Below are 27,401 nucleotides of genomic sequence, written 5' to 3' on the forward strand. Positions count from 1 at the left end.
GTTCAAGCTCCCAATGGCAATGATAAAGTAATGAAAGTAAAATTCCTATTCATAAACGTACACATTTCACAATTAAATTTCTTGAGCTTTCTGAGGGAGAAAGCTTTAATTTCACTCCCAAAACAGCTACTTTTTGCCTGAGACACCCTTCACAAGCTGGAAATATTTGTCTCTTTCATTAGGTCAGTTGCTTTCCAAAACCAAGCTTCGATCAAATCACCACTTGATGACCACCACTAGGCTGACCCTGCAGGATGTTGTGGGAGAGTAAATGAAGAACACCTCATTTCATTCACACTGTTGGGCTAACAACCCTGGTATCCTACGACTCAAAAATGTGTTTGGCTTGGATGTGTGGATGTGGGGAGGGGGTTTGGAGAAGGGGGTGTATTAGCAGAGTGGATATGGGATCTAGCTGTATCTGGTTTCCCACCTCCTGCCTCCCCCTCCCCCCCCATGAATCTGCTCCAACAAGCCTCTTTCCAATTAAGTTGATTAGTCATTCCTCGTGACTTATCAGCCTCCCACTCACCACAGTGCACTACCACCAGAAAATCAACAACTGCCAACAACAAGGATTCCCTCACCTGACCTCCCTTGGCATCAAACGATCCCCTTTTGGTTTGTTGAGAGGATATGGACATTCCTGTGGAATGTGGGATGTATATTTGTCTTTTAACTATGTGACACAATGAGAAGTAACATCAGAAAACTGGATATCTTATCCCTGAGCAATTGTCCTTGGAGAATTCACAGCACTCTCTTAACGGATGAGAAAGAAAAATCATCCACATAAAATAAGAGAAAATGTTATTCAAAAATACCTTCTTGTTCACACTTTTGTGCCTGGACAATTCTTGTGCAGCTCCAACCTTTTAGCCCAAAAGATGGATGGCACAAAACATGTATTATAACAGCTAGCCACAGTTTTTCCTTTTACCTAGCCTAAATGCCATCAGGAATGGCGTCAACTTTGTTGTTGATGAGGGAAAGAAAATCTCATTAGCTCACAATTTTCTTTTAGTCGGTGGCCTGCGGGAAATTCTCCTCTGAAGCCCAGGGAATATTATTTTCTCCCTAACTGAGTGGACTATCCAGCAGTGTCCAGTACCGTATGAAATTTAAAACTATCTATTTGTTTTGTGGTTGCACAGTGCCACTTAGGGACTCATAGCTGCTATTACAATCTATAGCCAGACAGATAAGTAAAGGATTTGCATTCCTTTGAACAGCATGAAACTGTGAATGTTGGAACTTTGAAATAAAAACTCTGAAGATCTGTCCTGGGCCCAGCATATTGACGCAATCATCAAGGGAGTCAATCAATGCCTTGACTTCTTTAGAACACCGAGGAGATTCAGTTTGTCAATAAATGCTCTCTTGAACTTCCACAGCTGAACGGTAGAGTACATTGACTGGTTGCATCGCGGCCTGGTTCGGTGACTTGAACGCCCAGGAACAGAGGAGATCACAAAAGTGGTCGACACTGCCAGGTCTGACAGGGGCACTGACCTCCCCACTATTGAAGGGATCTACAGGAGGCACTGCCTCAAAAAAGGCAGCCAACAACATCAAAGACATACCACCCTGGCTACTTCACTTCTATCTGCGAGCCTGCTTCTTAACTTCTAGACTACTTCTAGGAGTCTGAAAACGGTGACTTCCAGCTTTCTCATCGTCATCAGGTTCTTGAACTTGACTAAACACTAACTAAATTATGAATTGTCTTGGTTGCACTAAGGACTTATGTGCAATGTGACAAATAAACCGTATTGTATTGTATTGTATTGGCTTCAGGCTTTTTGCACTAATACTAGAGTTTTTAGTTATTTTTTGTTCATTATTTTATCTCTGACTACTGTTTACAGGCCTGTTATTCTGCTGCAAGTAAGAATTTCATTGTTCCATTGTCTGTACTTTTGACAATAAAATATTCATGACTTTTGAAAGAAAGTCCTGGAAACAACTGTGTAGGAAGGAACTACAAATGCTAATTTAAACCGAATATAGACACAAAATGCTGAATAACTCAGTGGGACAGGCAGCGTCACTGATTAGAAGTAATGGGTGACGTTTCGGTTTGAGTCCCTTCTTCAGTGAAATTCAGGGGAGAGGGAGATACAGAGATAAGGAAGTGTATGAAGTGAACGAGGACAGGCACTTAAGCATTTCACTACTGGTTATACCTGTATAATTGAGTATGTGACCAATAAACTTGAATTGAAATTGAATTGTATGGCGTGAAAACAAGACAAAGGGGATGCAGCTCACTAAAAATGTTGAATAGATCATTGTTAGCTGGGAAAAGGTAACAACAAAGCAAACAGAGATAAAATGTAATCAGAGACAGTCAGACAGGTCAGAGAACTGGGAAGGAGGTGGGATGGAGAGAGGGGGTGAGAGCTGCCAGAGGAGGTAGTTGAGGCAGGAACTATCCCAACATTTAAGAAATAGTTAGACAGGTTCATGTATAGGACAGGTTTGGTGGGATATGGACCAAATGCTGGCAGGTGGGACTAGTGTAGCTGGGACATGTTGGCCAGTGTGGGCAAGTTGGGCCGAAGGGCCTGTTTCCACTCTGTATCATTATATGACTGATGGTCATATTATAGTTATAGAGGTGTATAAAATCATGAGGAACATGCTAAGCTAAGGTGATTTCACAGTCTTTTACCCCCAGGGAATGAGAGATAGGGGGCAGGGGGGGGGGGTAGCACAAAAAATCAAAAAGGCATAAGTTTAAGATCAGAAGGGAAAGATTTCAAAGGGATCAGAGGGGCATCCTGTTCACACATAGGATGGGGGTAGAGATATGGAACAAAATGTCAGACAAAGTGGTGGCGGCAAGAATATTGACATCAGTTAAAAGACATTTGACAGAATAGTAAAGGTTTAGAGGGATATGGGAAATGCAAGCAAAATGGGAATGGCTTATATGGGTATCTTGTTCGACATGGATGTGTTGGGCCGAAGGGCCTGTTTCTGTGCTGCATGCTTCAGCATCCTTCCAGCGGGCCTGGCCTGAAGACATATCACTCACATTTTATACACAGATAAATTGGCTCTGCATTACCTACATCTGTAGTACTCCCTCCCTCCCAACCCTTAAAGGAAACTACTTTTGGTTTGGTTTACTGAAACTCACTCCTATTTATAGAATAACAAATTAAATACAGTTTCAAGATGAGGCAGCAACATACCCTACCATATAAGGTAGAAGTCAAAGAATAAGTCAAGCATCCAGTCTAATAAACAGGCTACACAATGAAGAATGAGAGAAGCTGGCTCTTACTTGTAAAGGATGAAGTGGGTAATTAAGCCACACATCGCGTAGATCCTGCAGGGATAGAAAAGGTCTTGTCATTATTCTGAGGATAGATCGCAAATACTTACACTGCTCAGTAGGCACACTGCAAAGCAAAAGGTTACACCACCATTTTTAATGTTGACCCAATCCTAAATATTCGATAGTGCTATCAAAATAAAGGCAGAAGAAAATGTGAAATAAAATCAGAACCAATTAACCTAGAGTTTGTTCATTACAGAAATGTCAATATGCCAGGGTAAAGTAATTGTAATGAAGGAAACATACAAACAGCAACTCAGCGGCAAGAAACCAAAGCCATTTTCAGAGATTACAAACTATTTAGAAAACGGCAAACAACGAATTGCACAACACATTCATCGCAGATTTTACCTCCATATTAGCCTCACTTGTCCAACCTAATCAACCATCTACTGTCACCTATTGCCAACTTGTCACCACCGTTATAATTAGGGATAGCAGATTTTCCATACATGAATGCATAAAAGACAAGGCTAAGCAAAATGAATGGGGAATCACAGTTTACATCAACATATCCTACCATTCCGTCCCACTTCACAAACAAATTAATTGTGGCTTAGTTCAGCAACTTGAGCGCCTTGGAGAGGAAAAGACTACAAAAAGTAGTAAACGCTGCCCAGTCCATCATCGGCTCTGATCTCCCTTCCATCGGCTCTGACCCCCTTAATGCAGATCTATCGCAGTCGCTGCCTCAAAAAGGCTGGCAGTATCATCAAGGACCCACACCATCCTGGCCATACACTTATCTCCCTGCTACCTTCAGGTAGAAGGTAGAGGAGCCTAAAGACTGCAACAACCAGGTTCAGGAGTAGCTACTTCCCCACAGCCATCAGGCTATTAAACTTGGCTCGGACAAAACTCTGAACATTAATAGCCCATTATCTGTTATTTGCACTTTATCAGTTTATTTATTCATGTGTGTATATATTTATATAATGGTATATGGACACACTGATCTGTTTTGTAGTCATGCCTACTATGTTCTGTTGTGCTGAAGCAAAGCAAGAATTTCATTGTCCTATCAGGGCCACATGACAATAAACTCTCTTGAATCTTGAATCTTCCTCAAATGCATAAACAGGAACTGGAGATGTGATTCATACCAAAGATAGATACAAAATGATGGAGTAACTCAGCGGGTCTGGCAGCATCTCTGGAGAAAATAGATAGGTGATCTTTTGGGTCATGATGCTTCTTCAGCCTGCAGAAGGGCCCCAAACTGAAACTTCGCCACCAAAGTGAATAACCTCACATTTATCCACATCATACTGCATCTGCCCACTCACCCAACCTAACCAAGTCACCCTGCAGCCTCATAGCATCCTCATCGCAGCTCACACTATCACCCAGCTTTGTGTCAACCGCAAATTTGAAGATGTCACATTTAATTCCCTCGTCTAAATCGTTAATATACATTGTAAATAACTGGGGTCCCAGCACCAAGCCTTGCGGCACCCCACTAGTCACTGCCTGCCATTCTGAAAAGAACCCATTCATTCCTACTCTTTGCTTCCTGTCTGCCAACCAGTTCTCTATCCATGTCAATACCCTACCCTCAATACCATGTGGTCTAATTTTGCACACTAATCTCTTGTGTAAGGCTTTTTGAAAGTCTAAAGACACCACATCCACTGGCTCTCCTTTATCCATTCTACTTGTTACATCCTCAAAAATGTCCAGAAGATTTGTCATGATTTCCCCTTCATAAATCCATGCTGACTTTGACCGATCCTGTCACTTCTTTCCAAATGCGCTGCTACAACATCTTTAACAATTGACTGAAGCATCTTAACCACTACATATGTAAGGCTATCTGGTCTATATTTCCCCATTTTCTCCCCCACCCCCCTCCTTTCTTAAAATGTGTAGTTACTTTGGCTACCTTCCAGTCCACAAGAACTGATCCAGGGTTGAGAGAACATTGGAAAATTATCACCAATGCATCCACGATTTCTAGGGCCACCTCCTTGAGCACTCTGGGATGCAGACCATCAGGCCCTGGGGATTTATCTGCCTTCAGTCCCAACAGTTTACCGAACACCATTTCCAGAATAATGTGGATTCCTTTCAGTTCTTCCCTCCCACTAGATCCTCAGTCCCCTAGTATTTCTGGGAGATGGTTTGTGTCTTCCTTAGTGAAGACAGAACCAAAGTATTTGTTTAGCTGTTCTGCCATTTCCTTGTTTCCCATTATAAATTCACCTGTTTGATTGTAACGGACCTACATTTGCCTTCACTAATCTTTTCCTTTTTACATATCTAAAGAAGCTTGTACAATCAGTTTTTATATTCCCCGCAAGCTGTCTTTCATGCTCTTTTTTCACCCTTTTTGAACCCCTTTGTCCTCCTCCGTTTAGTTCTAAATTTCCCCCAGTCCTCTGGTTTGCTGCTTCCTCTGGCCAATATATATGCCTCTTCCTTGGATTTGACACTCCTTGATTTCTCACGTTAGCCACGGTTGAGCCGCCTTCCCCATTTTATTTTTTCGCCAGACAGGGATGAATAATTTTTGGAGTTCATCCTAGCGGTCTTTAAATCTATGCCATTGCATTTCCACCGTCAACCCTTTAAGTATAATTTGCCAGTCTATCCTAGCCAATTCCCGTCTCATACCTTCAAAGTCTCCTTTTTTTAAGTTCAGGACCATAGTCTCTGACTTAACCATGTCACTCTCCATCCTAATGCAGAATTCCATCATATTATGGTCACTGTTGCCCAAAGGGCTTTGCACAAGATCGCTAACTAATCCTTCCTCATAACACAGTAGGCGATTCTTCTACATATTTCATTTAAAAAACCCATCGCGTATACATTCCAGGAAATCCTCCTCCTCAGCGCTGCTACCAATTTGCTAGGCCCAATCTATATGTAGATTAAAGTCACCCATGCTGTACCTTTGCTACACGCATCCCTAATTTCCTGCTTGATGCTAACCCCAACCTCCCTACTGCAGTTTTTTTGCTGATGACTACAGTCTGACATTAACATATTTTACTAGCATTGCAGTAAATACTGCAACACTACACTGTGGTGGTCAGAGAGCAAGATGCTATTCATCAAGGCAATTAGTCACCATCTTTATATTTAGGAATGGCAATAAATACCAACACATCCCATTTGCCATAGAGGAATAAATAAAAGACAAGGCTAAGCAGAATGAATGGAGAATCACAGTTAACATCCGCAAGGTCAGCTAACATTTACACAGGACTTTTCTGCAGCTTTTATTGTGTCTCTCTTTTACTACATCATTAATTTGCCAATTACTAGCCTGACAATTAAAGCAGACACCTATTTGTAGCAATGTTAGCAACAGAGCAGCAACTGATTGCAGAGCCGGTACTACTTTAAAACTAATTGTTTGTTCATCAAGACTACTGTTAAACAAAAAGCTGCAGAGAATGATTACCTCAAAGTAAATTTTTGCTCAGATAGGGAGTCAACTGTTCAGAAAATAACCATTAGATTTCTCTTGGGAAACAAAAACCCAAAAAATGACACCTGCACCAATTAATGCATTCTAACTTTGCACAATGATTCTAAGAAATTAGGCTATTAAAAGCAAGTGAGGAAGGTGTTCAAAGGGCATTGCATATATTACCATGCCATTGAACAGCAGTCGACCAAATAAGTTCTTGCCTTCTTCCAGACCACCCTCCAAGTACACAGCACCTGCAAAATTAATATCCAAAATCAAACACAAACTAGAACACACAACTAGAGATCACAGTAGGCAGATGGTCATAACGGCTCCAAAGTAATTAACTACCTCAGAATTACAATAATTAATCAGTTTAAAAGAACAAATGCATGGCAAATGATAAAATTCAAATTTTTCTTGATAAAATAACAACTTAAATGTATGAAATTAAAACAAATCATTATCAGGTACACTAGTAGAAGGATTTACCCACAAGAAAGTGTGGTCCAACTTTAATGTCCAATCAATGGACTCACTTATCAAAATTTCTCTCTTGAAACTTAGCTCTGTATGCATTTGTTTGGCTTGATTTACAGTCCACCCCATCCATGAGTTAACACAGCCCTGACATGATTTTCACATTTCATTAATTCAACATACCAAATGACACATCTGCAATCAGTGTCATAAAGCATCACACAAAAGGCAAAACACTGCCAGTGAAATGGAATGGCAGGAGAAAAATACAATTTAATTTTCTCCCCTCTTAATCCAGCAATGGTTCAGAATTTTGGCAAAGAATCAACATCATCCATCGTAAAAATGTTTCCAATCCAGTCGCTGCACAGGCCTTGGTGGACCAAGCATAAGTATTTGGCTAAACTTTTGTAGAGTCTTCGCTTGGTCTCACCGATGTGCACGAGGCCATATTGGGAACACCAGATATAGCAGATGAGGTTGGAGGAGGAGCACGTGAACTTCTAACTCACCCTGGAAGGACTGCTGGGGTCCCTGGATCGAGGCAGTGGAGGAGATATAGGGCCAGGTGTTACAGCTCCTGCGGTTTCTGGGGAAAGTACCTGGGGAGGGGGACATTTAGGTGGGAAGAGATGAATGAACCAAGCAGTTGTGGAGGGTACTGTCTCTGTGGAAATGCGGAAAGAGGCAAAGCTTGGAAGATGTGACTGATGGCGGGATCACGTTGGAGGTGACGGAAATGTTGGAGAATGATGTGCTGGATGTAGAGGCTGGTGGGGTGGTAGGTGAGGACCAGGGGACCTCTATCCTTATTCTGTCTGGTGGGGGGGGGGGGGGGGGGGTCGGGGATCAAGAGCAGAACTACAGGACACAGAGAAGACACGGGTGAGGGATCAATCTATGACAGAAAGGAAACCACATTTACTAAATAAATTAGAAAACCCGTGCCTGCAGCAAGTCGCACAATGAGACAGTGATCTACTAGTCACCCACTTCCATGGTTACCTTGGCTACATCTCTACCCACTTTGCAAAGAAGTCATCCCTTAATTTCAATTTTTCTGTCTCCACTACATCTTCTCCCAAGATGCGGTGTTCCACTCCAAGACATCGAGATGTCTTCTTTCCATTGTAAATGTGGTTTCCCCTCTGCTGTTGTGGGCGAGGCCTCACCCATGTCTCTGCTGTGCCCTGCAGTGCTGCTCTCCCCAATTCGCTGGGCCTCAGCTTTCACCCCAACTGCCTCCACATCCAACACATCATTCTCCAACATTTCCGCCAGTCACATCTTCACCCCTTTCCGTTTTCCGTAAAGATCACTTCCTTCCCACCAAATCATCTCTCACCGGGTACTTTCCCCTGCAACAATAGGAGATGCAACACCTGTCCCTACACCTCCAATCTCAGTTCCATTTACAGACCACTACAGCCCTTCTAAGCGAGGCAGAGGTTCACATGCAACGCTGTAAACCTCGTCTATTGCATTTAGTGCTCCCAAAGTGGCCTCCTTTACATCGGTGAGATCAAGTGTAGATTAGGCAATCTTTCCACCGAGCACTTGTGGTCTGTCCACTAGGGCTTGCTAGATTTACCGTTGCTAACCACTTCCAATCCCTACTGACCCTTGGCCTCATCCATTGTCATAGTGAGACCACACACAAACTGAAGAAACAGCATGGGTATCTTCCAAACCAACAGTATGAACATTGGATTCTCCAATTTCAAGTAATACCCCCTCTACCCACCCTTTCTTCCCACTGGTTAGCTTAACCCCAGTGCACACAACTTTTTCCCATAATCTCCTACACCCCCAAACCCCCCCGTTCCTTTCTCCATCCTTTACACACTCATCTCCAATTCCCTTTTTTACCTCCTGGTCTTTCCCCTCTTCCCATATCTCACCTAGCATTACATTTAACTCATCCTCTTCTCTCTCTATCTCGTCTCCTTTTGACCTCTACCCTTTGCCACTTACTCTGCCCATCTTAAAATCAACAGCGCACCCCCCCCCTTACCTGTAACCATCTATCTCTTGCCAGGCTCTGACCAGCCACCCACATCTTTTTCCCAGTTTTTCCCCCCCTTAATCAGTCTGAAGAAGAATCCTTTGTGGAAACCTTGTGCTTTTTTTCAAATTCCCAACATCTACAGTTTTTTTGTGTCTTCAGGCAATGATTATGTTTGGGAATGCATAAGAAACCTAAATTAGAGCGCTGCACTAAAGTAGCGTCAAAGGGTGTTCTGGAGACAGGGAGCAACAAATCCGTAGTGCTTCACAATAAGGGAGAATATTTATAAAAATCAAATGGTAGCTTGACTGAAGTGGTGCAGATGGACAAAAGCAGAGGTGGCAACAATAACCACATGATGTAAAGGACAAGGGCAACAGTCACATTGGAATTTACATTCTACAGTGGCTTCCCAATCACCACTGGGAATACACCATTGGTTTAAATCCCAAGACTCCAAGCAGCACTGGAGTGCCTACACCAGAGACCGCAGTGCTCAAAGCAGCTCATAGCCACCTTCAGAGTAATCCTGCTGGCAAAGTCATATCAAATAAATAAAGAACGTCTAAACAAGAAAGTCCCTCGTAGGTTTAAGCATTCTGCCTCTTCTCCAGACATCAAGGATCCCAATGAGGATTAGTACGGGTTATGTGGTTAGTTGCTGAGTGCGGATGTTAGGAGTTATGGGGAGAAGGCAGGAGAATAGGGATGGGAGGGAGGTAGATCAGCCATGATTGAATGGTGGAGTAAACTCAATGGGCAAAATGGCCTAATTCTGCTCCTATCACTTATGACCTTATGAAGTAGTATCACAGGTTCACAATTTCCATCTTTTGCTGCCACATACAGAATCCCCAAACTCTCTTTTCCAGAGGGGATAAATAATACAACCAATCTGGCATTTCATTTCGACATTCTTGCGTTGATGATATTCGCGCAAATGTAGGCTGTCATGTACCTAAAATACATACTATTTAGGTAAAGCAGAACCCAAGTTTGTCTCATGATTACATCAGATTACCAAAGAGTATTGCCAATCACATCCTCCTGACTTTTTACAGGAAATTTGGTGGGAGCAGCATCTTGAGCTATTTCAGCTCACTCCAGAAAGATAGATCAGGCATGGTTAAATGGCGGAGTATACTTGATGGGCCGAATGGCCTGTTTTCTGCTCCTATAACTTATGAACATATTTCTCACAGGTCAAGCACTTCAAGCTGGGATTTCATGTTTCTTGCAACGCTCAAAGATCAGTGCAAGAGTGGCGTAATCATAAAATGACTCTCACTCTCCAGTACTTGGGCTAATGAACCAGAGACATGAGTATGGATCCTACCGTGGTAGTTGGCTACTTTAAATCCAACTCATTATTTAAATCTGGAAAACGCTGGCATTGTTAATAATCACTACAAAACCATCAGGGTGTTGCAAAATCTCATTAGGTCACTGACGTCCTTCAATCTGACTTTCCTGTGACTCCAGCTCCTCGAATCACAATAGTTGAATCAGAACTGCCCTTTGAAATGACCCAGAAAGCTGCACAGTTCATGGGGGCACTTAATGATTGTCTATTCCACATTTGAACAATGAAAATGTGGGACAATATCTGGTAATAGCCGTCTTCTTTTTCATACTGAAATACAAGGACATTGTGAGAATCCACAATGCATCTATGTCAGATGTTGCGAGGAGACTTGGTAGAAGTATATAACATTATGCAAGGCACAGATAGGGTAGACAGAAAGAACCTTTATCGCGCGGTGGAAATTCAGATTCAGATTCAAATTTAATTGTCATTGTCAGTGTACAGTACAGAGACAACGAAATGCAGTTAGCATCTCCCTGGAGAGCAACATAGAATATAATTTCAATAAATAAATCTATTTACATGTATACAGTCATAGTGTTTTTTCCTGTGGGAGGAGTGTCCGGTCGGGGTGGGGTGATTGGCAGTCACCGAGGTACAGTGTTGAGTAGAGTGACAGCCGCCGGAAAGAAGCTGTTCCTCGACCTGCTGGTTCGGCAACGGAGAGACCTGTAGCGCCTCCCGGATGGTAGGAGGGTAAACAGTCCATGGTTGGGGTGAGAGCAGTCCTTGGCGATGCTGAGCGCCCTCCGCAGACAGCGCTTGCTTTGGACAGACTCAATGGAGGGGAGTGAGGAACCGGTGATGCGTTGGGCAATTTTCGTTGGGAGACAGAGCAGTTGCCATACCATACTGTGATGCAGTTCGTAAGGATGCTCTCGATGGTGCAGCGGTAGAAGTTCACCAGGATCTGAGGAGACAGATGGACCTTCTTCAGTCTCCTCAGGAAGAAGAGACGCTGATGAGCCTTCTTGATCAGAGTAGAGGTATTGTGGGTCCAAGAGAGGTCATCGGAGATGTTCACTCCCAGGAACCTGAAGCTGGAAACACGTTCCACCTCCGTCCCGTTAATGTGGATGGGGGTGTGCGTGCCGCCTCTGGACTTCCTGAAGTCTACAATGAGCTCCTTGGTCTTCTTGGAGTTAAGGGCCAGGTTGTTGTCAGCGCACCATGCTGCTAAGTGCTGGACCTCCTCCCTGTAGGCCAGCTCATCGTTGTTGCTGATGAGGCCAATCACCGTTGTATCATCTGCATACTTGATGATGGTGTTAGTACCATGTACAGGTGTGCTGTCATAGGTGAAGAGGGAGTAGAGGAGGGGGCTCAGCACACAGCCCTGAGGAACGCCGGTGTTCAGGGTGAGGGTTGAAGAGGTGTGCTTGTCTAACCTCACAGACTGGGGTCTGTTGGTTAGAAAGTCCAGTATCCAGTTGCAGAGGGAGGGGTGGATGCCCAGGTTACTGAGTTTGGTGATTAGTTTTGATGGAATAATGGTGTTGAATGCTGAGCTGTAATCGATGAACAGCATTCTTACATAAGTGTCTCTGTTGTCGAGGTGGGAGAGGGCGGAGTGAAGTGCCGTTGAGATGGCATCCTCCGTACTCCTGTTCTTGCGGTAGGCAAACTGATAGGGATCCAGTGTGGGGGGTAGGCAGCCTTTGAGGTGTGCCAGGACCAGCCTCTCGAAGCACTTGGTGATGATGGGGGTAAATGCAACTGGGCGGAAGTTGTTGAGGCTTGCCGCAGTGGAGTGTTTTGGCACTGGCACGATGGAGGTGGTTTTAAGGCACATGGGGACAACTGCTTGGGCAAGTGACAGGTTGAAGATGTCAGTCCAGACGTCTGTCAGCTGCGCAGCACAGGCACTGAGGACGCGCCCGGGGATGCCGTCAGGGCCGGCGGCCTTACGTGCATTAGTCCTACTCAGTGCCACGTACACGTCGTAGGGGGTGAGTGTGAGGGGTTGGTGATCAGCAGGTAGCACAGCCTTGATGGCTGTCTCTAGATTGTCCCTGTCGAAGCGGCCATAGAAGTGGTTAAGCTCAAGGAAGGAGGCGTCGCTGGATGTGGGGGTGATGTTGGTGGGTCTATAGTCCGTGATGGCCTGGATGCCTTGCCACATGCGACGGGGGCCGGAGTTGTTGTTGAAGTGCTCCTCAATCCTGAGCTTATGGCCTTGTTAATGCCCCTCTTCAGGTTAGCCCTGGATGAACTGTAGGCTCGAGCATCGTCTGACCTGAAAGCAGTGTCCCGTGCTTTCAGCAGTAGCCTGACCTTGCTGTTCATCCATGGCTTCTGATTCGGGTATATGGTCACCTGTTTGAGGGAGGTGACACTATTGATGGTGGAGTTTATAAAGTCCAGAACAGAGGATGTGTAGGAATCAATGTCCGTGTGGGAGTCAGTGGTGGCCTGGGCTGCAAACGCCTTCCTGTCAGTGTTTCCAAAACACTGCTGGAGTGTGGAGTCCGCCTCCTCTGACCAGACTTTAACTGTCCTCACAGTGGGTTTAACCCGTCTGATCAGTGGGGAGTACTTAGGGAGCAGGAACAATGAGAGGTGATCTGACTGACCAAGGTGGGGGAGGGGGATGGCTTTGTAAGCTTCAGCCATGTTGGTGTAGACTTTGTCCAGTGTCTTGTCTACTCTAGTAGGGAAGGAGACATGTTGGTGGAATTTGGGGAGTACAGTCTTCAGGTTGGAGTGATTGAAGTCACCCGCAACAATGAAGGCTGCCTCGGGGTTGTGAGTCTGTTGTTTGCTAATGGCAGTATGCAGCTCTTCCATTGCAAGCTTGGCATTAGCATCAGGAGGGATATAGGCTGCAGTCACAACAGTGGAGGTTAACTCTCTGGGCAGATAGAACGGTCTGCATCTAACCAAGAGGAACTCAAGGTTAGCTGAGCAGTGACTCTCGATGATGGTGGAGTCCATGCACCATGCTTTATTTACATAAATGCACAGACCCCCACCTCTGGTCTTACCGGAGTCTGCTCGGAGTAAATGACGCTCCGTTAGCTGGATGGTGCTCAGATTCAGATTCAATTTAATTGTCATTGTCAGTGTACAGTACAGAGACAACGAAATGCATTTAGCATCTCCCTTGAAGAGCGACATAGCAAACGATTTGAATTAAAAAAAATAATAAGTGTCCGGGGGGGGGGGGGGGGGGGAGCGGGCGGAGTGAAGTGCCGTTGAGATGGCATCCTCCGTACTCCTGTTCTTGCGGTAGGCAAACTGATAGGGATCCAGGGTGGGGGGTAGGCAGCTTTTGAGGTGTGCCAGGACCAGCCTCTTGAAGCACTTGGTGATGATGGGGGTAAATGCAACTGGGCGGAAGTCGTTGAGGCTTGCCGCAGTTGAGTGTTTATCAGGAACGTCAGTGTTGAGCCAAGTTTCCGTGAAGATCAGGAAGTTGCAGTCTTTGATCCAGTTGTGGGAGGTGATCCTTAGCCGGAGTTCGTCCATTTTGTTTGCCAGTGAGCGCACGTTGGCGAGGAAAAGGCTAGGAATCGCTAGCCTGTGTGGGGCTAGCTCTAACCTAGCCTTTAACCCACCTTTGCATCCCCAGCGGTGCTTTCGTACGCGTCGCCGTCCGTTGGTGCTTCCGGTCGGTCGGAAATGTCCAACACCATAAGCTATCGGGGGAAATGTTTAATGGAGGTATGCAGGGCAAGATTTTTTTTTACACAGAATGGTTGGGGCCTGGGATGCATTGCAGGCTTGGTGGGGGAGACAGATAGGATTGTGGCACTTAGAAGCTTTTGGATCAGCACATGGAAGTGAGAGGATAGAAGAATATAGATAATGTACAGGCAGATAAGATCAATTTAACGACATCATGTTCGGCACAAAAATGATGGGCCGAAGGGTGCGTGGTCGAATCACGTCAGGGTCACCAGTTCTAGCGGCCTGGACGAGGTCAGGAAAAGGCCAGACACCAGGCAGGTTCAGAAGTAGTTTAATGAAGTCTCAAGAACACACCGCACCCCAGCGAGCAGGACCTGGGAAACCCCGTGGGCAGACAATCGTCCCTGTCCTTCAAGAGACGAGGGGGACGACCCTAGGAGTGGCCTAACCCCCAGGGACCGCCACAACATTCATTAATCAGTTAGCAACTGTGCTCAATAATGGTCATCACAGAAGTAAGAATTTGTTTAGTTGGATGTTTATGAATACCATAACAACTGAAAAAAGTTTTCACTCGCCAATAACATGTCCTCAACCACAGTAAGGTTCTAGGCTAACTACAAATGCTGATTAAAAGCTCATGAATACACTGCTAAACACCTTTTTGACCAGAATATGCCAAGCATTACATAGCTGGAGAAGTAAATTTTAAATGATTGGAAATCTGAAATAAGACATAAAATGCTGAGGCACTCAGCAGATCAGGCAGCAACTGTAAAAAGAGTTTAATAGTTAACAAGTTTGAATACTCTTTATTGACCTGAAACATTATTTCTGTTTCTCTTTTCACAAACACTGCTGGACTTGCTGATTGTTTCCAGTAATTCTGTTTAACTACAGGGATGATGAAAATTTACGGCATTAATAAATGGTACATTTATTAATCCTGGAATCCACGGCTGAGCCAGATTTTCATGTGTTATTTTTCAGAGATGAGGCTCTAACATTAGTTTTTTAACCGCAGCTTCTTTACAGCAAAACCTATGACGTCCCCTTTGATGTCTTGTTTTCGCACCTAACCCTTCCATATCTCAATAGACAATAGGTGCAGGAGTAGGCCATTCGGCCCTTCGAGCCAGCACCGCCATTCAATGTGATCATGGCTGATCATCCCGAATCAGTACCCCGTTCCTGCGTTCTCCCCATATCCCCTGACTCCGCTATTTTTAAGAACCCTATCTAGCTCTCTCTATATCTCCCTCTCCCCTGACTCTCAGTCTGATGGGTCTTGACCCGAAACATCACCCATTCCTCCTCTCCAGAAATGCTGCCTGTCTCACTGAATTACTCCAGCATTTTGTGTCAATCTATGTTCGGTTGGGTTGGGGGGAAGGGGGGTATGGGAACAAAATGGTGATTTTTCCCTGCATTGCTAAGGCAAATAAAATATAATAGCAATCTCGTGAAATAAAGAAGACATCCGAATTCATAATTTAAGGAAAGCGTCAACAACCATAAACCTGAAATTGAAAACAGTTCAGAGCGAATTCTTGCAACTCTAACTTCAGTGTTCAATTGCACTGGTGAGACCCTTTTTAAATTACCTATTAGGGCTTCAAAACAATTAGCCATGGCATGACGCAGGTCTGATTCTCTGCAGAGGTCAGGTCCATGGGCATACAGCATAAAACGATCCAATTCCAGTTTCTATGGGAAGAAACAAAAATCAAAATCAATACATTTATTCTGAATGCACATCCATTAAAAACTGGCAGGGTTTCTGGAACAGCACTAGAAAGGCAAGAGGTCGCCAAGTTGTGAACACAAAAGAAATGCAGTCCTGTGCACTTGATTTCTGGGGAACAATGAAGAAAGTTGTTAGGTCAATGGAAAAATTCATCGGTCTGGGCAAGAGAATTTGACAGAGCGACCCATTTTGGCCAATACTTGAATCTCGACTTGCATGTGATGCTTGGCCTTTCGACCTCAAACAGACCTCAATTGTAAAAGATCATTGGCAGTTCAAGGCAGCATTCTACTACCACAAAGTGTTTACCGATGGGTTATAAATGTGGTCTCCACAGCATCACCTTGATCCTCACAGCTAATCCTAAGAAGTATCGCCATTTTTTTCAATCAACAATATGCCATCAAACTCATCTAAATACTGTCCGCACCAATAAAACATTTAAATAAACTGACCTACCAACTTATGTCCAACTTCATTGTGATCGTTAAATCATGGTCAGTAGCAAGGTCATTGCACAAGCTTTACATCATTTATTTTAAAAAACAGAATTTGAATAGTTCCTTTTCAGAACAACTCAAGCATTTAACAGTCAATGAACCATTTCCAAAATGCAGCCACAGTTGCAATGTAGGGCATAGCAAAGGCCAGATCACATGTTTAATTTAGGCACTGGTTAATGAATATTAGGACATGGGGTGGGGTGAGAAATTCCCGCTACTCTTCTCCAAATTAACGGTTGTAATCCTAGATTAATTTTTAATTAATAAACCTTATTAATAAAAATATTATTAATATTATTATGATTGATAGCCAACTTTTCTGCACCATGAGTCTTTATGTTCTGCTTAAGCCACTGGAGCAATTGATACCAATTAAAACATCCTATCGACAACTGGCGAGCCGTTCTGAGCTACAATTTACATCATTGAAGACTTTTCTGGACTCTATCTTGCACTAAATGTTATTCACTTCATTATGTATCTGTTCACCGTGGATGGTTTGACTGCAATCATGTAGTCCTTCTGCTGACTGGTTGGCACGCTACAAAATATTTTCATTGTACCCGACAATAAACTAAACACATGACAATAAACTAAACTTAAACTAAAACTAAACCTAAACATTCTGACCTAGAGACACAAGCACTATTAAATGTACCACAGCTGAGTCTATGTGAAAATGATTCAGAGGCCACAGACTGGAAATAACGCGAGATTTTAGTTTCCTTACTTGAAAAGCAGGAAAAGCTTCCTTTAAAATGAAGTGATTTTCCACTGATTTACAGAGTCAATGTGCTGTTTCATGCAAAGAGATCAAATAGGATGGGCCTATTTGCTCTAATGTTATTGAGAGGTTTGAAATTGTGTTTCTGCTGGCTACAGAATCTAGGACAAATAGTCATAATAGTTGACCTCATTCACTGAAATTAAGAAACAGGAAATGTTTCTTCCATCAGATGATTTCTGCCAATTCGAACAGACTGTGGTCTGTGGATGAGGAAGTCGAGGATCCAATTGCAGAGGGATGCGCAGAGACCCAGTTCCGTGAGCTTGGTAGCCAGCTTGGAGGGGATGATGGTATTGAACGCCGAGCAGGATGTTTCAAGTCAAGTTCAAGTTTACGTTTATTGTCAATGTACCAATTGGTACAGCGAGATTTGTTTGTGTTGCCATACAAATAATTAAAAACACAACACACTATAGAATTTAAAATGAACATCCCCACACAGCGGAATCAACGTTTCCCACTGTGAGGGAAGGCAATAACAGTTCAGTCATCTGTCTCTTCGTTCACCATTGGTCGGGGCCTATTGAGGCCCCCACAGTCGCTGCAACGGCGGCCCGAGGTTCAGTCCCTCTTGCCGGATGGTGGAACTCCAGGGTTTCTAGGGGTACGGAAGGGTTCAGGTGCATACAGGGAGCTGATACCAACACTCAGTTATAATCTTACTGTGTGGGCAGAGAACTCTCAAGGGACCCAGGCCAAATCTTGCAGCTATCCTCATGTCATTAAGGTTGCCATTTACTTACAATGCTCATCTTGGCGCAGACTACACTAACTCAATTAGAAGCTCAAGCTTGGTTTTCATGCACTCTCGTCTCATGCATGAGTGGAAGCAAGTACAAAGTTTGGAGAAGAATTAACTGCACAGCAATGTGGATCAATGGCATAATGAATCTTTTATAAATTAAAATACTGACCTTAGCCAACATAGCAAGGTGCTGGTTCTGCACGATTGCAGTGCGGTAGGTAGCTAATCCACCTTCCTCCAGGTTCGGAAATAAAAAGTATAGGTGGACACTAAAAGCAAACGGAAGGAAAGTTAAACAGAATCCAATCAATAAAATGAAATAAAATGAGGCAGTAGCAATGCCTCACAATGATACCTTTATCACTTGATTTCATTCCTTTCAAAACACTTGGCAATACTAAAGCTGCCACTGCTATTAGTATTAAATGCAGATGCAGTAGCAACTGCCCCTTGAAGTCTGTTCCCAAAATTTAATTCCACTGACTTAATCCCATGAAATGTAGTCATGGCAGAGAGCTGATCCTTATTGTACATTCATCAGTAAAATAATAAATGTCTATAGTATCCTATTTCACAATTATAAACTTTAACAATTTGATGATGATTAAAATTTCTGAAATACTTCTCTTCCACCGCAATTTAACAAACACGAGGCATAATTGTGAACACTTCATGAGGTCATAAATGATAGGGGTAGAATTAGGCCATTCGGCCCATCAAGTCTACTCCGCCATTCAATCATGGCTGATCGATCTCTCCCTCCTAACCCCATTCTCCTGCCTTCTCCCCATAACTACCTACACCTGTATTAATCAAGAATTTATCTCTGCCATAAAAATATCCACTGAATATTTTCCTATAAAAAATTAAGAAAAAAACATCACAGTACACAGTACCAAGAGTACATCACAGAAGTATTATCAAATAAGATCAAGTTATGCTTAGTTTAGTGATGCAGCGTGGAAACAAGCCTTTCGGTCCACCAAGTCCACGGCGACCATTGATCACCCACATACTAGCTCCATGTTATCCCAGTTTCGCATCCCACACAATAGGGGAAATTTACAGAAGACAAATAATATATAAACCTGCGCGTCTTCGGCATGTGGGAGGAAACTGGAGAACGTATAAATTCTACACAGACAACACCCATAGTCAAAATCAAAACCAGGTCTCTAGTGCCGTGAGGCAGCATCTCTACCACTACGCCACTGTGCCACCCTTAACTAGAAGATATGGGGATCATAGCTTTGGGAAAAGAAAGGTAGATTTAAACTATTTTCTTTGGGTTACAAGCCTGTGAGATGGAGGGAGGGGGAGATTCCGAACCGCAGGGCCAGTTAATAGCAGAGCAGTCAATGGTGAAGTGAGTAAAAGTGGACATTTGTACGAGAGGTCAGAATTCAAACTAGGCTTACAATACTTAAGGAAATTATAAAAATCGGGAACATCAATTAATCCCATGCAGATTTAAAGAGAAAGATGAGATACTAATGAGGCTTAAATAGAAAATGCATATGGATAGCACAGCGGCACAGCAGGTGGTGTTGCCACTGCTCTTCTCCAGCGATCAGAGTTCAATTCTGACCTGTGTAGAGTTTGCGTACCCTCCCCATAACTGTGTAGAGTTTGCATACCCTCCCCATAACTGTGAGGGTGTTCCCAGGTGCTCCAGTTTCCACCCATACCCCGAAAACTTTCTGGTGGGTTCATTCACAGCTGTAAAATACCCTCTAGTGTGGACGGTTGGCAGGAGAATCAGGGGAGAAACGATGGGCATGAAAGAGAAAATGGGTTACAATAAAATACGAATGAGAAAGACATTTTTGTTCTGAGAGCTGGAAAACTCTCATCTGTGATATTCCATTTATCCTGTGTTTATACACCAGAGATGGTGTCATTGCAATACATAGTTTACTCTGACCAGATAGCACTCAACAAAAAAGGTTCTTCACTGTACCTCGGTACACGTGACAATAAACTAAATTAATGAACTAAGAAAATATAAGAAACATGTATTAATAAATTGTACAATTTCTACCAATAGTTAGTTTTAGGATCATCTTTGCCATGATATCCCCCACACATCACTGGCCTTGGCTTAGGTCAGCTGGACATTGGAACTCACTAGATTTGGACTGACTTGCTTTTCCCTTCCATAGATGTCCAATTCCATCACTTTCCTCTTTCTAAGACTAATATGGAAACCAATTGTCCTTGGGGTAAGATCATAGAAAATAGGTGCAGGAGGAGGCCATTCGGCCCTTCATGTAAGCTAAACTCCAATCTATCATGTCAAGGCACTCTCTACCAAGTTTTTGATGCTTTATGCTGCACACATTCATTAAAAATATATAGCAATATTAAAAATTAAAACTACTGCAAGCTTAAAACTAAATGTATGGACATTAAATTCGTACCTCGTTAAAAATTCAACCACTGCGTCCCCCAAGAATTCTAGTCGTTCATTGTGGTTAATCCTTCGTAAAGAAGAAATTAAATGTTTATAATATGGCTATTAATTTAAAACATGATACAATTTACAATTAATTAGAATTTCAACTGTATGGCATTGAAATATGTAAGCAGCTTGTTGAAATGGTTGCCATGACTATAAATGCAACCTTTTAATAAATCATATCTCAGCACAGCTGATGGGTGCATCACTTGCAACTTAAATCACAGGCACCTTCAAAAACAGTTTTGGAGAAGAGTGAAGGTTGGCAGAATAAAAGTTTATCCGAGTACCATTCTGCATCTAATTCAGCGAAAGGCAGAGCTTCACACACACACATTTCATCACATGATCGGAAGCTAGCTTAACTGGCACCTGGCAGTAAAACTTTCTGTAAGAGAGCTCTGTCGAAAGAAATGAAATGTTCGCCCAAAGTAAACTCACAATGAACATAGATTCAGCGATCAAGCAGCTTCTGCAGAGGCAAAGGGATGGGTTGAGACCCTGCATCAGGAGACCAGTAAATAGGTGCGAGGGAGGAGTAGGATAGGGACTGGTGGGTGATAGGTGGAGCATGATGGACAGATGGATAAATAAACAGATGTGGGAGGGGAGGCTGGAGGTAAGAGTCAGAGGTGTGCGAATATGGAGGGAAGTTGAAATTACACGCAACTGGAAGCTTAAGATGGCTTGTGATCTAACCTAGTGTTTGACTCTGATCCATGATCTCAGTTGTTGGAGCTTGTACATTGGAAGTCAGAGCTTTTTGTGGCTGCCCTGTTAAGATATTAGAGGGAGAAACAAAGAACTGAAGATGCTGGTTTATACCAAAGATAAACACAAAATGCTGGAGTAACTCAACGGGTCAAGCAGCATCTCTGGAAGAAAGGAAGAGGTGACGTTTCGGATCATAACCAGATATGGACAGAGCGCAACTGCTCGGCAAAATGGTTACCTAGTCTACGCTTGGATGTAGAAGAAACCAAATCGAAAATGCCACCGATGAGGTTAGAGTAAGTGCAGATGCCTCACCTAGCTGGGCTGTTTAGGTCCCTGGATGGCGGTGAGGAAGATGGTACAGGGAAAAATGTTGCAGCTCTTTCGGGTGCAGGTGAAAATGCCAGGAGAATGGTCGGGATGGCCGGGAAGGAATGAGTGCATCAGGAAGACATGGGGAGAGCAGAATGTAGAGAGCGGTATGGGGGAGGGAAAGACCAAAAGATGTGGGATCCAGTGGCAGTTGGTGAAAATGACGAAGAACAACGTGTTGGGTACAGTGGCCATTCGGGAGAAAGGTGAGGTCCAAGGGGAGATGGGATGAGAATAGATGGCTGCTAAATGCAAGTGAGGGCTCCTATCAGGCATAGCAGAAGAGAAGCCACATTACCAGAAAAAGAAGCACATTTAAGAAGGCCTGCCATGGAACACCTCACCCTGGCAAATCCGGCAGAGTTGGAAAATCTGAGGCAAAGGGATGGTGTCCTTATAAGAGATATGGTGGGTGGAGATGGAAGCCGTTGTGGTAATTGGTGGTTTAAGGTAGAATTATAGTGGAGTCAGTGTCACCAGCCATACAGCATAGAAACAGGCCGTACGGCACAACTCTCCCATGCCGACCAAGATGCTTAACCGAGCCAGTCCTGCGTGCCTGTGCCTGGCCTTTATCCCTCCAAACCTTTCCTATCCCTCCAAACCTTTCCAGGTATCTGCCCGATTGTCCTTTAAATGTCATAATGTACCCGCCCAACCACTTCCTCGGGCAGCATATTGCACATATGCAACACAGTGGAAAATATTGTCCCTGAGATCCCTTTTAAACTTTTTCCCGCTCACCTTAAACCTATGCCTCATAGATTTCAACCCCATTGCTCTGGAGAAAAGACGGTGGCTATTCATCTTATCTATTCTCTTCATGATTCTATATACCTCGATGAAGGGGATTATGGAGCCATGAGGGAGGAGCTGGCCAAGGTTGACTGGAAAGATACCCTAGCAGGGATAACAGTGGAACAACAATGGCAGGTATTTCTGGGAATAAAACAGAAGGTGCAGGATCAGTTCATTCCAAAGAGGAAGAAAAATTCCAAGGGTAGTAAGAGGCGACCGTGGCTGAAAAGGGAAGTCAAGGACAGTATAAAAATAAGAGAAGAGGTATAACATAACAAAGATGAGTGGGAAGCCAGATGACTAGGAAACTTTTAAAGAACAACAGAAGATAACTAAAAAGCCAATACGGGGAGAAAAGATGAGGTAAGCTGGCCAAGAATATAAAGGAGGATAGTAAAAGCTTTAGGTAGGTGAAAAGGAAAAATTTAGTTAAGACCAAAGTTGGACCCTTGAAGACAGAAACATGTGATTTTTTAATGGGGAACAAGGAAATGGCAGACAGTTGAACAGGTACTTTGGATCTGTCTTCACTAAGGAAGGCACAAACAATCTCCCAGATGTACTAGTGGCTCGAAGGGCCGAAAAGCCCACTCCAGCACCTATTGTCTATAAAGGTCACCCCTCAGTCTCTAATGCCATTGCGGGGGGGACCCGAGCATTCCAGCCTCTCCTTGTACCTCTAACCCTCCAGACCAATAACTTGCTTTGCACCATTTCCAATTTAATAACATCCTTCCTATAGCTGGGCAACCAGAACTGCACACAGAACTCCAAATGTGGCCATAGCAATGACTTGTACAGCTGCAGCATGATATTCCAAATGCCTTTATTACCACACTATCTATCTGTGTGGCCACTTTCATGAAACTGTTCCTGTACCTCCAGGTCTCGCAGTTTTACGATACAGCCCTCCCATTTATAGTAGTTCCATATGGATAGCCTACAAACCAATGGCATGAACAAAGAATTTTCCAGCTTCAGGTGTTCCTTTCCCACTCCTGCCGATTTATCTAGATTCACTCGCCTTCTGCTCGCCTCTTCCCCTCCGCCCCCATCGTTTAGTATTGCCCATCACCAACACACCAATCTACCTCGGTAGATCCCTTTGGTCTGCGGTCTCTATCCCCTCTCACATCATGTTCCTCCTGGTCAACATTCCTCCCTTATTTACAGGCCCTCCCTCAACCTCCCACCCTCTGACCTCTTTATACTACCTTCCCTTTGGCCTTTCAGCCCTAATGCAGGTTTTTGAGCTCAAAAGGTTGACTATCCATTTGGCTACATAAATGCTACTTGACTTGCTGAGTTCCTCAGTTTGTATTTGGTTCCAGATTCAAATATCTGAAGTCTCGTGGTTTACAGATACAGCATGGAAACTGGTCCTTCCCCCGCCCATCAGAAACCATGCCAATCATTGATCACCCGTTCACGTTGGTCCTACGTTTTCCCATGTTCTTGTCCGCTCCATGCACATTGGGGGCAATTTTAAAGGTGAATAAACCTTCAAACCCACATCTCTTTGGGATGCGAGGGGAAATTGAAGCACTCAAGAGGAAACCCATGTGGTCACAGGGAGAACATGCAAACTCCACACTGACAGCACCCAAGGTCAGGATCGAACCTGGGTCTCTGGCACTGTAAGGCATCAGTTCTATCTGCTGCACCACAAGGCATCTACCTCTGGCACTGCAAGGCATCTGCACCACCTGCTGGACTCAGCAACCTTTTGAAATCCATTAGTTTGTATTGGACTCAACACCGTTTACCTGGTTTGATAATTGAAAGTGTGCCGCAAAACATTTTATAGAATTCTGCAAAACTCCATTTCTGAGAAGCATACATTTAAAGATCCTCAGTCTAATATTAAAGAACAGTTATACCAAAATGTTAGTGTTTTTAGTTATGAAAAAATGTTTGCAGAACAATCATAAAAGTAAATATAAGGAATCACATGTGTATAACATTTTAACATCCCAATGTGTTTCAAGATTAATTAAGCAGTTCTGAATTAGAGTCCTTGTTGCAATGTAACAAGAAAACCTGCAGCCAAGCCATAATGACTGAACGTGCACTCTTTCTAGGAGGGTGGATTGAGCAAACAATACCAAGGACAAATAAGATGACTTCTGTGCTCTTCAGCAAAAAATGCTAGGGATCTATTAAATCCACCAGTTAGAGCAGATGTGTTTAATGTCCCACCTAAAATATCAGACCTTTGACAATGCTCTTTAGAAATCTATTTGGGACCTGAACTTGGATTTCTGGCTCATAAGTGTGAATGCCACCAGCTCAGCCCTGGCTGACAAACTGAAGGCTTACTATTTGCTCAGTCTCAATGTGGGACTTTCTTTTACCTTTGCCAATTCAATAATGGCCAAAGCAAGGCATGTGCTTAAGAACTGAAGTCTATCCGTGTTTGAAGAGTACATTGCCTGTTAGTTCATGCCACCTTCAGGTTACATGTGTAAATTCTATTTCTAGGTCTGTGGTGGGAAGGGGTAAGGGTGTCATGCACCTGCTTATCTCTTCTGTGAAATCTCTTTTTAGTTTAGTTTAGTTTAGAGATACAGCGCGGATACAGGCCCTTCGACGACGACTGTGATCCTCGCATGCTAACACCATCCTACACACACTAGGGGCAATTTATAATGTTACCAAGCCAATTAGCCTGCAAATCTATACGTCTTTGGAGTGTGGGAGGAAACTGGAGCTCTCGGAGAAAACCCACGCAGGTCACGGGGAGAACGTACAATCTCTGTACAGACAGTACCCGTAATCAGGATCAAACATGGGTCTCTAGTGCTATAAAGCAGCAGCTCTACCGCTGTGCCACCATGCTGCAGTATTATTGACTTTATAGAAACATAGAAATTAGGTGCAGGAGTAGGCCATTCGGCGCTTCGAGCCTGCACCGCCATTCAATATGATCATGGCTGATCATCCAACTCAGTATCCCGTACCTGCCTTCTCTCCATACCCCCTGATCCCCTTAGCCACAAGGGCCACATCTAACTCCCTCTTAAATATAGCCAATGAACTGGCCTCAACTACCCTCTGTGGCAGAGAGTTCCAGAGATTCACCACTCTCTGTGTATAATTAAAAAGCAATTGAAAGAGACAAACACATACCTTGAAGGAGTTGGATCATCCTGGCCAAGACGTGACATAATATTTATCAAGGTGTTTATACCTATTAAAAACAAACATAGTAACAGGGAATGTGTTTGAAAAGCTCGCTTTTGAAATGTCCTTTAACAGCTTGAATTTATATGTCTTCTTTAATGTATTAAAATGAGCAAGGTGTTTCACAATGGTGTTGTCTACTAAAATTCAATTCCAAACCAGAATAGGAATTGTTAGAACATATAACCAGAAGTTTGCAGATATTTTACGATGAGAAATTGTATAGCGGCGGAAGGCTCCAGAACGTGCCAGCTGGAAACATGGCCCTAACGATGGAGTGATTACATTCAAGGATTTGCAAGAGGGCAGACTTGAAGGAATTTGGAGGCTTCAAAGGATCAGAGGACTGGAAAAATCAAATAAAAAGTTGCAGTAAGTAGGGATGATGGTGGACCAAGGTTACAGATTTTCCTCCATTTTTAAACAGCCAGATAGTGGAGTACAAAGTGGCAGAATATTATCACAACACACAAATTCCACCATGCAACATTGAGGCATTTGCTTGCCTACTTTCCACAGTAGCTTTGAAAGTCTATCGCAATGAACTGCAACTGAACAGGACAAGTTTTATTTTTAACCTGCTGATTCCACAACTTTTACCAATGATTGCATGCTATAAGCCCCTTTACCCCCAAAACCAAAATTTATCACCTCACTTTGGAGGGTACTTTTGCAATCCCCATCTGGACTGTTCTAGTCACATTGAGTGTATTGCATATTTAGCAGCATGTCTCCTCCTGGCCATTATGAGACCAAGTTGATGATGGCAACTTTTCCTCCAAATTATAAAGCTCAACCACCATTGTGATGAGATTCCTACTCACCTTTCTTCCTCATGTACATGTGATGAACCTTCCTGTCTCCATACTTGGGCTGTCGGATACCACAGTTTGACAAAGAGTTTCTTGCATGGTCTGGATTCATTCCAAAATTCAGATGGTGGCTTGGATGGGTCATTGCCAGCTAAAGACATGTCAGAAGTGAGCATGCACGCCGAGCTAACCATGAACAAGTAATATTTAATAGAAAGTCAATATCTTAATCATTAATAGAGCTACCATCGATTTACTTAAGATTATTGTGTCCACTGTTATTAGATATCAAATTAGTCATAATAATTTAAAAGATATTGGACTACTCACGTAAGGGTCTGGGATAAGATAGTATCTGATTTCAAATGCCATCATTCATGAATTTGAATTAAATTTAAACATTGTAGGAATAAACACAGATACGATCAGTGAACCAAAATCTTTCTGCAAAGTTGTCAGCTTGTCAAAAATAGTAAGAAAGGCAATGAACATTGGCCTTACCATGTTGCTATTTCTAAAGAACATGTGTAAAATTACTCCATTCTTCAATTGTAAAGACATGTGAAATATTTCATACAGCACCAGAGACTGGTTTCCATCCTGACTACGGGCGCTGTTTGTACATTCTCCCTGTGACCGCATGGGTTTCCTCAGGGTGCTCCCGTTTCCTCCAATGTTCCAAAGACATGCAGGTTTATAGGTCAATTGGCTTCTGTAAATTGCCTCCTAGTGTGTAGGATAGAACTAGTGTACGGGTGATCGCTGGTAGGAGTGGACTCAGTGGCCGCAGGGCCTGTTTCCACGCTGTATCTCTAATAATCAGCTAAATCAAAATTCTCCAGCTGCAGTGGTGGGATTTGAACATGTTTCTGGTGCATAACTCCAGGCATCTGGATCACTAGTCCGGTAACATTATTCTTTTGCTACCATTCCCTATTATTTAAAAAAATGCATAGCAGTAACTATAACTGACATTTCATTCATTCTGTATTCATACAATATTAAGACTTAAAGCCCAGGGGAATGGCAAGGGA

The 27,401-nt window shown here is 43.4% G+C and overlaps 1 protein-coding gene across 3 annotated transcripts in view; it reads right to left on the reverse strand.

The window, feature by feature from the left end:
* drosha (drosha ribonuclease III) overlaps positions 1-27,401 on the reverse strand; it is a 143,895-nt gene that overhangs the window by 47,746 nt on the left and 68,748 nt on the right. For all 3 annotated transcript variants that reach the window (XM_055658349.1, XM_055658341.1, XM_055658358.1), the window contains 7 exons: positions 26,380-26,518; positions 25,502-25,562; positions 20,451-20,510; positions 18,200-18,299; positions 15,853-15,955; positions 6,948-7,018; positions 3,293-3,337 (listed from right to left, as the gene is read on the reverse strand). In XM_055658349.1, coding sequence (XP_055514324.1) covers positions 3,293-3,337; positions 6,948-7,018; positions 15,853-15,955; positions 18,200-18,299; positions 20,451-20,510; positions 25,502-25,562; positions 26,380-26,518 — 579 coding nt within the window. The remainder of the gene's footprint in view (positions 1-3,292; positions 3,338-6,947; positions 7,019-15,852; positions 15,956-18,199; positions 18,300-20,450; positions 20,511-25,501; positions 25,563-26,379; positions 26,519-27,401) is intronic.

Source organism: Leucoraja erinacea, chromosome 2 (assembly GCF_028641065.1).
Source record: "Leucoraja erinacea ecotype New England chromosome 2, Leri_hhj_1, whole genome shotgun sequence".
In the NCBI taxonomy this organism is placed as follows: Eukaryota; Metazoa; Chordata; class Chondrichthyes; order Rajiformes; family Rajidae; genus Leucoraja; species Leucoraja erinaceus.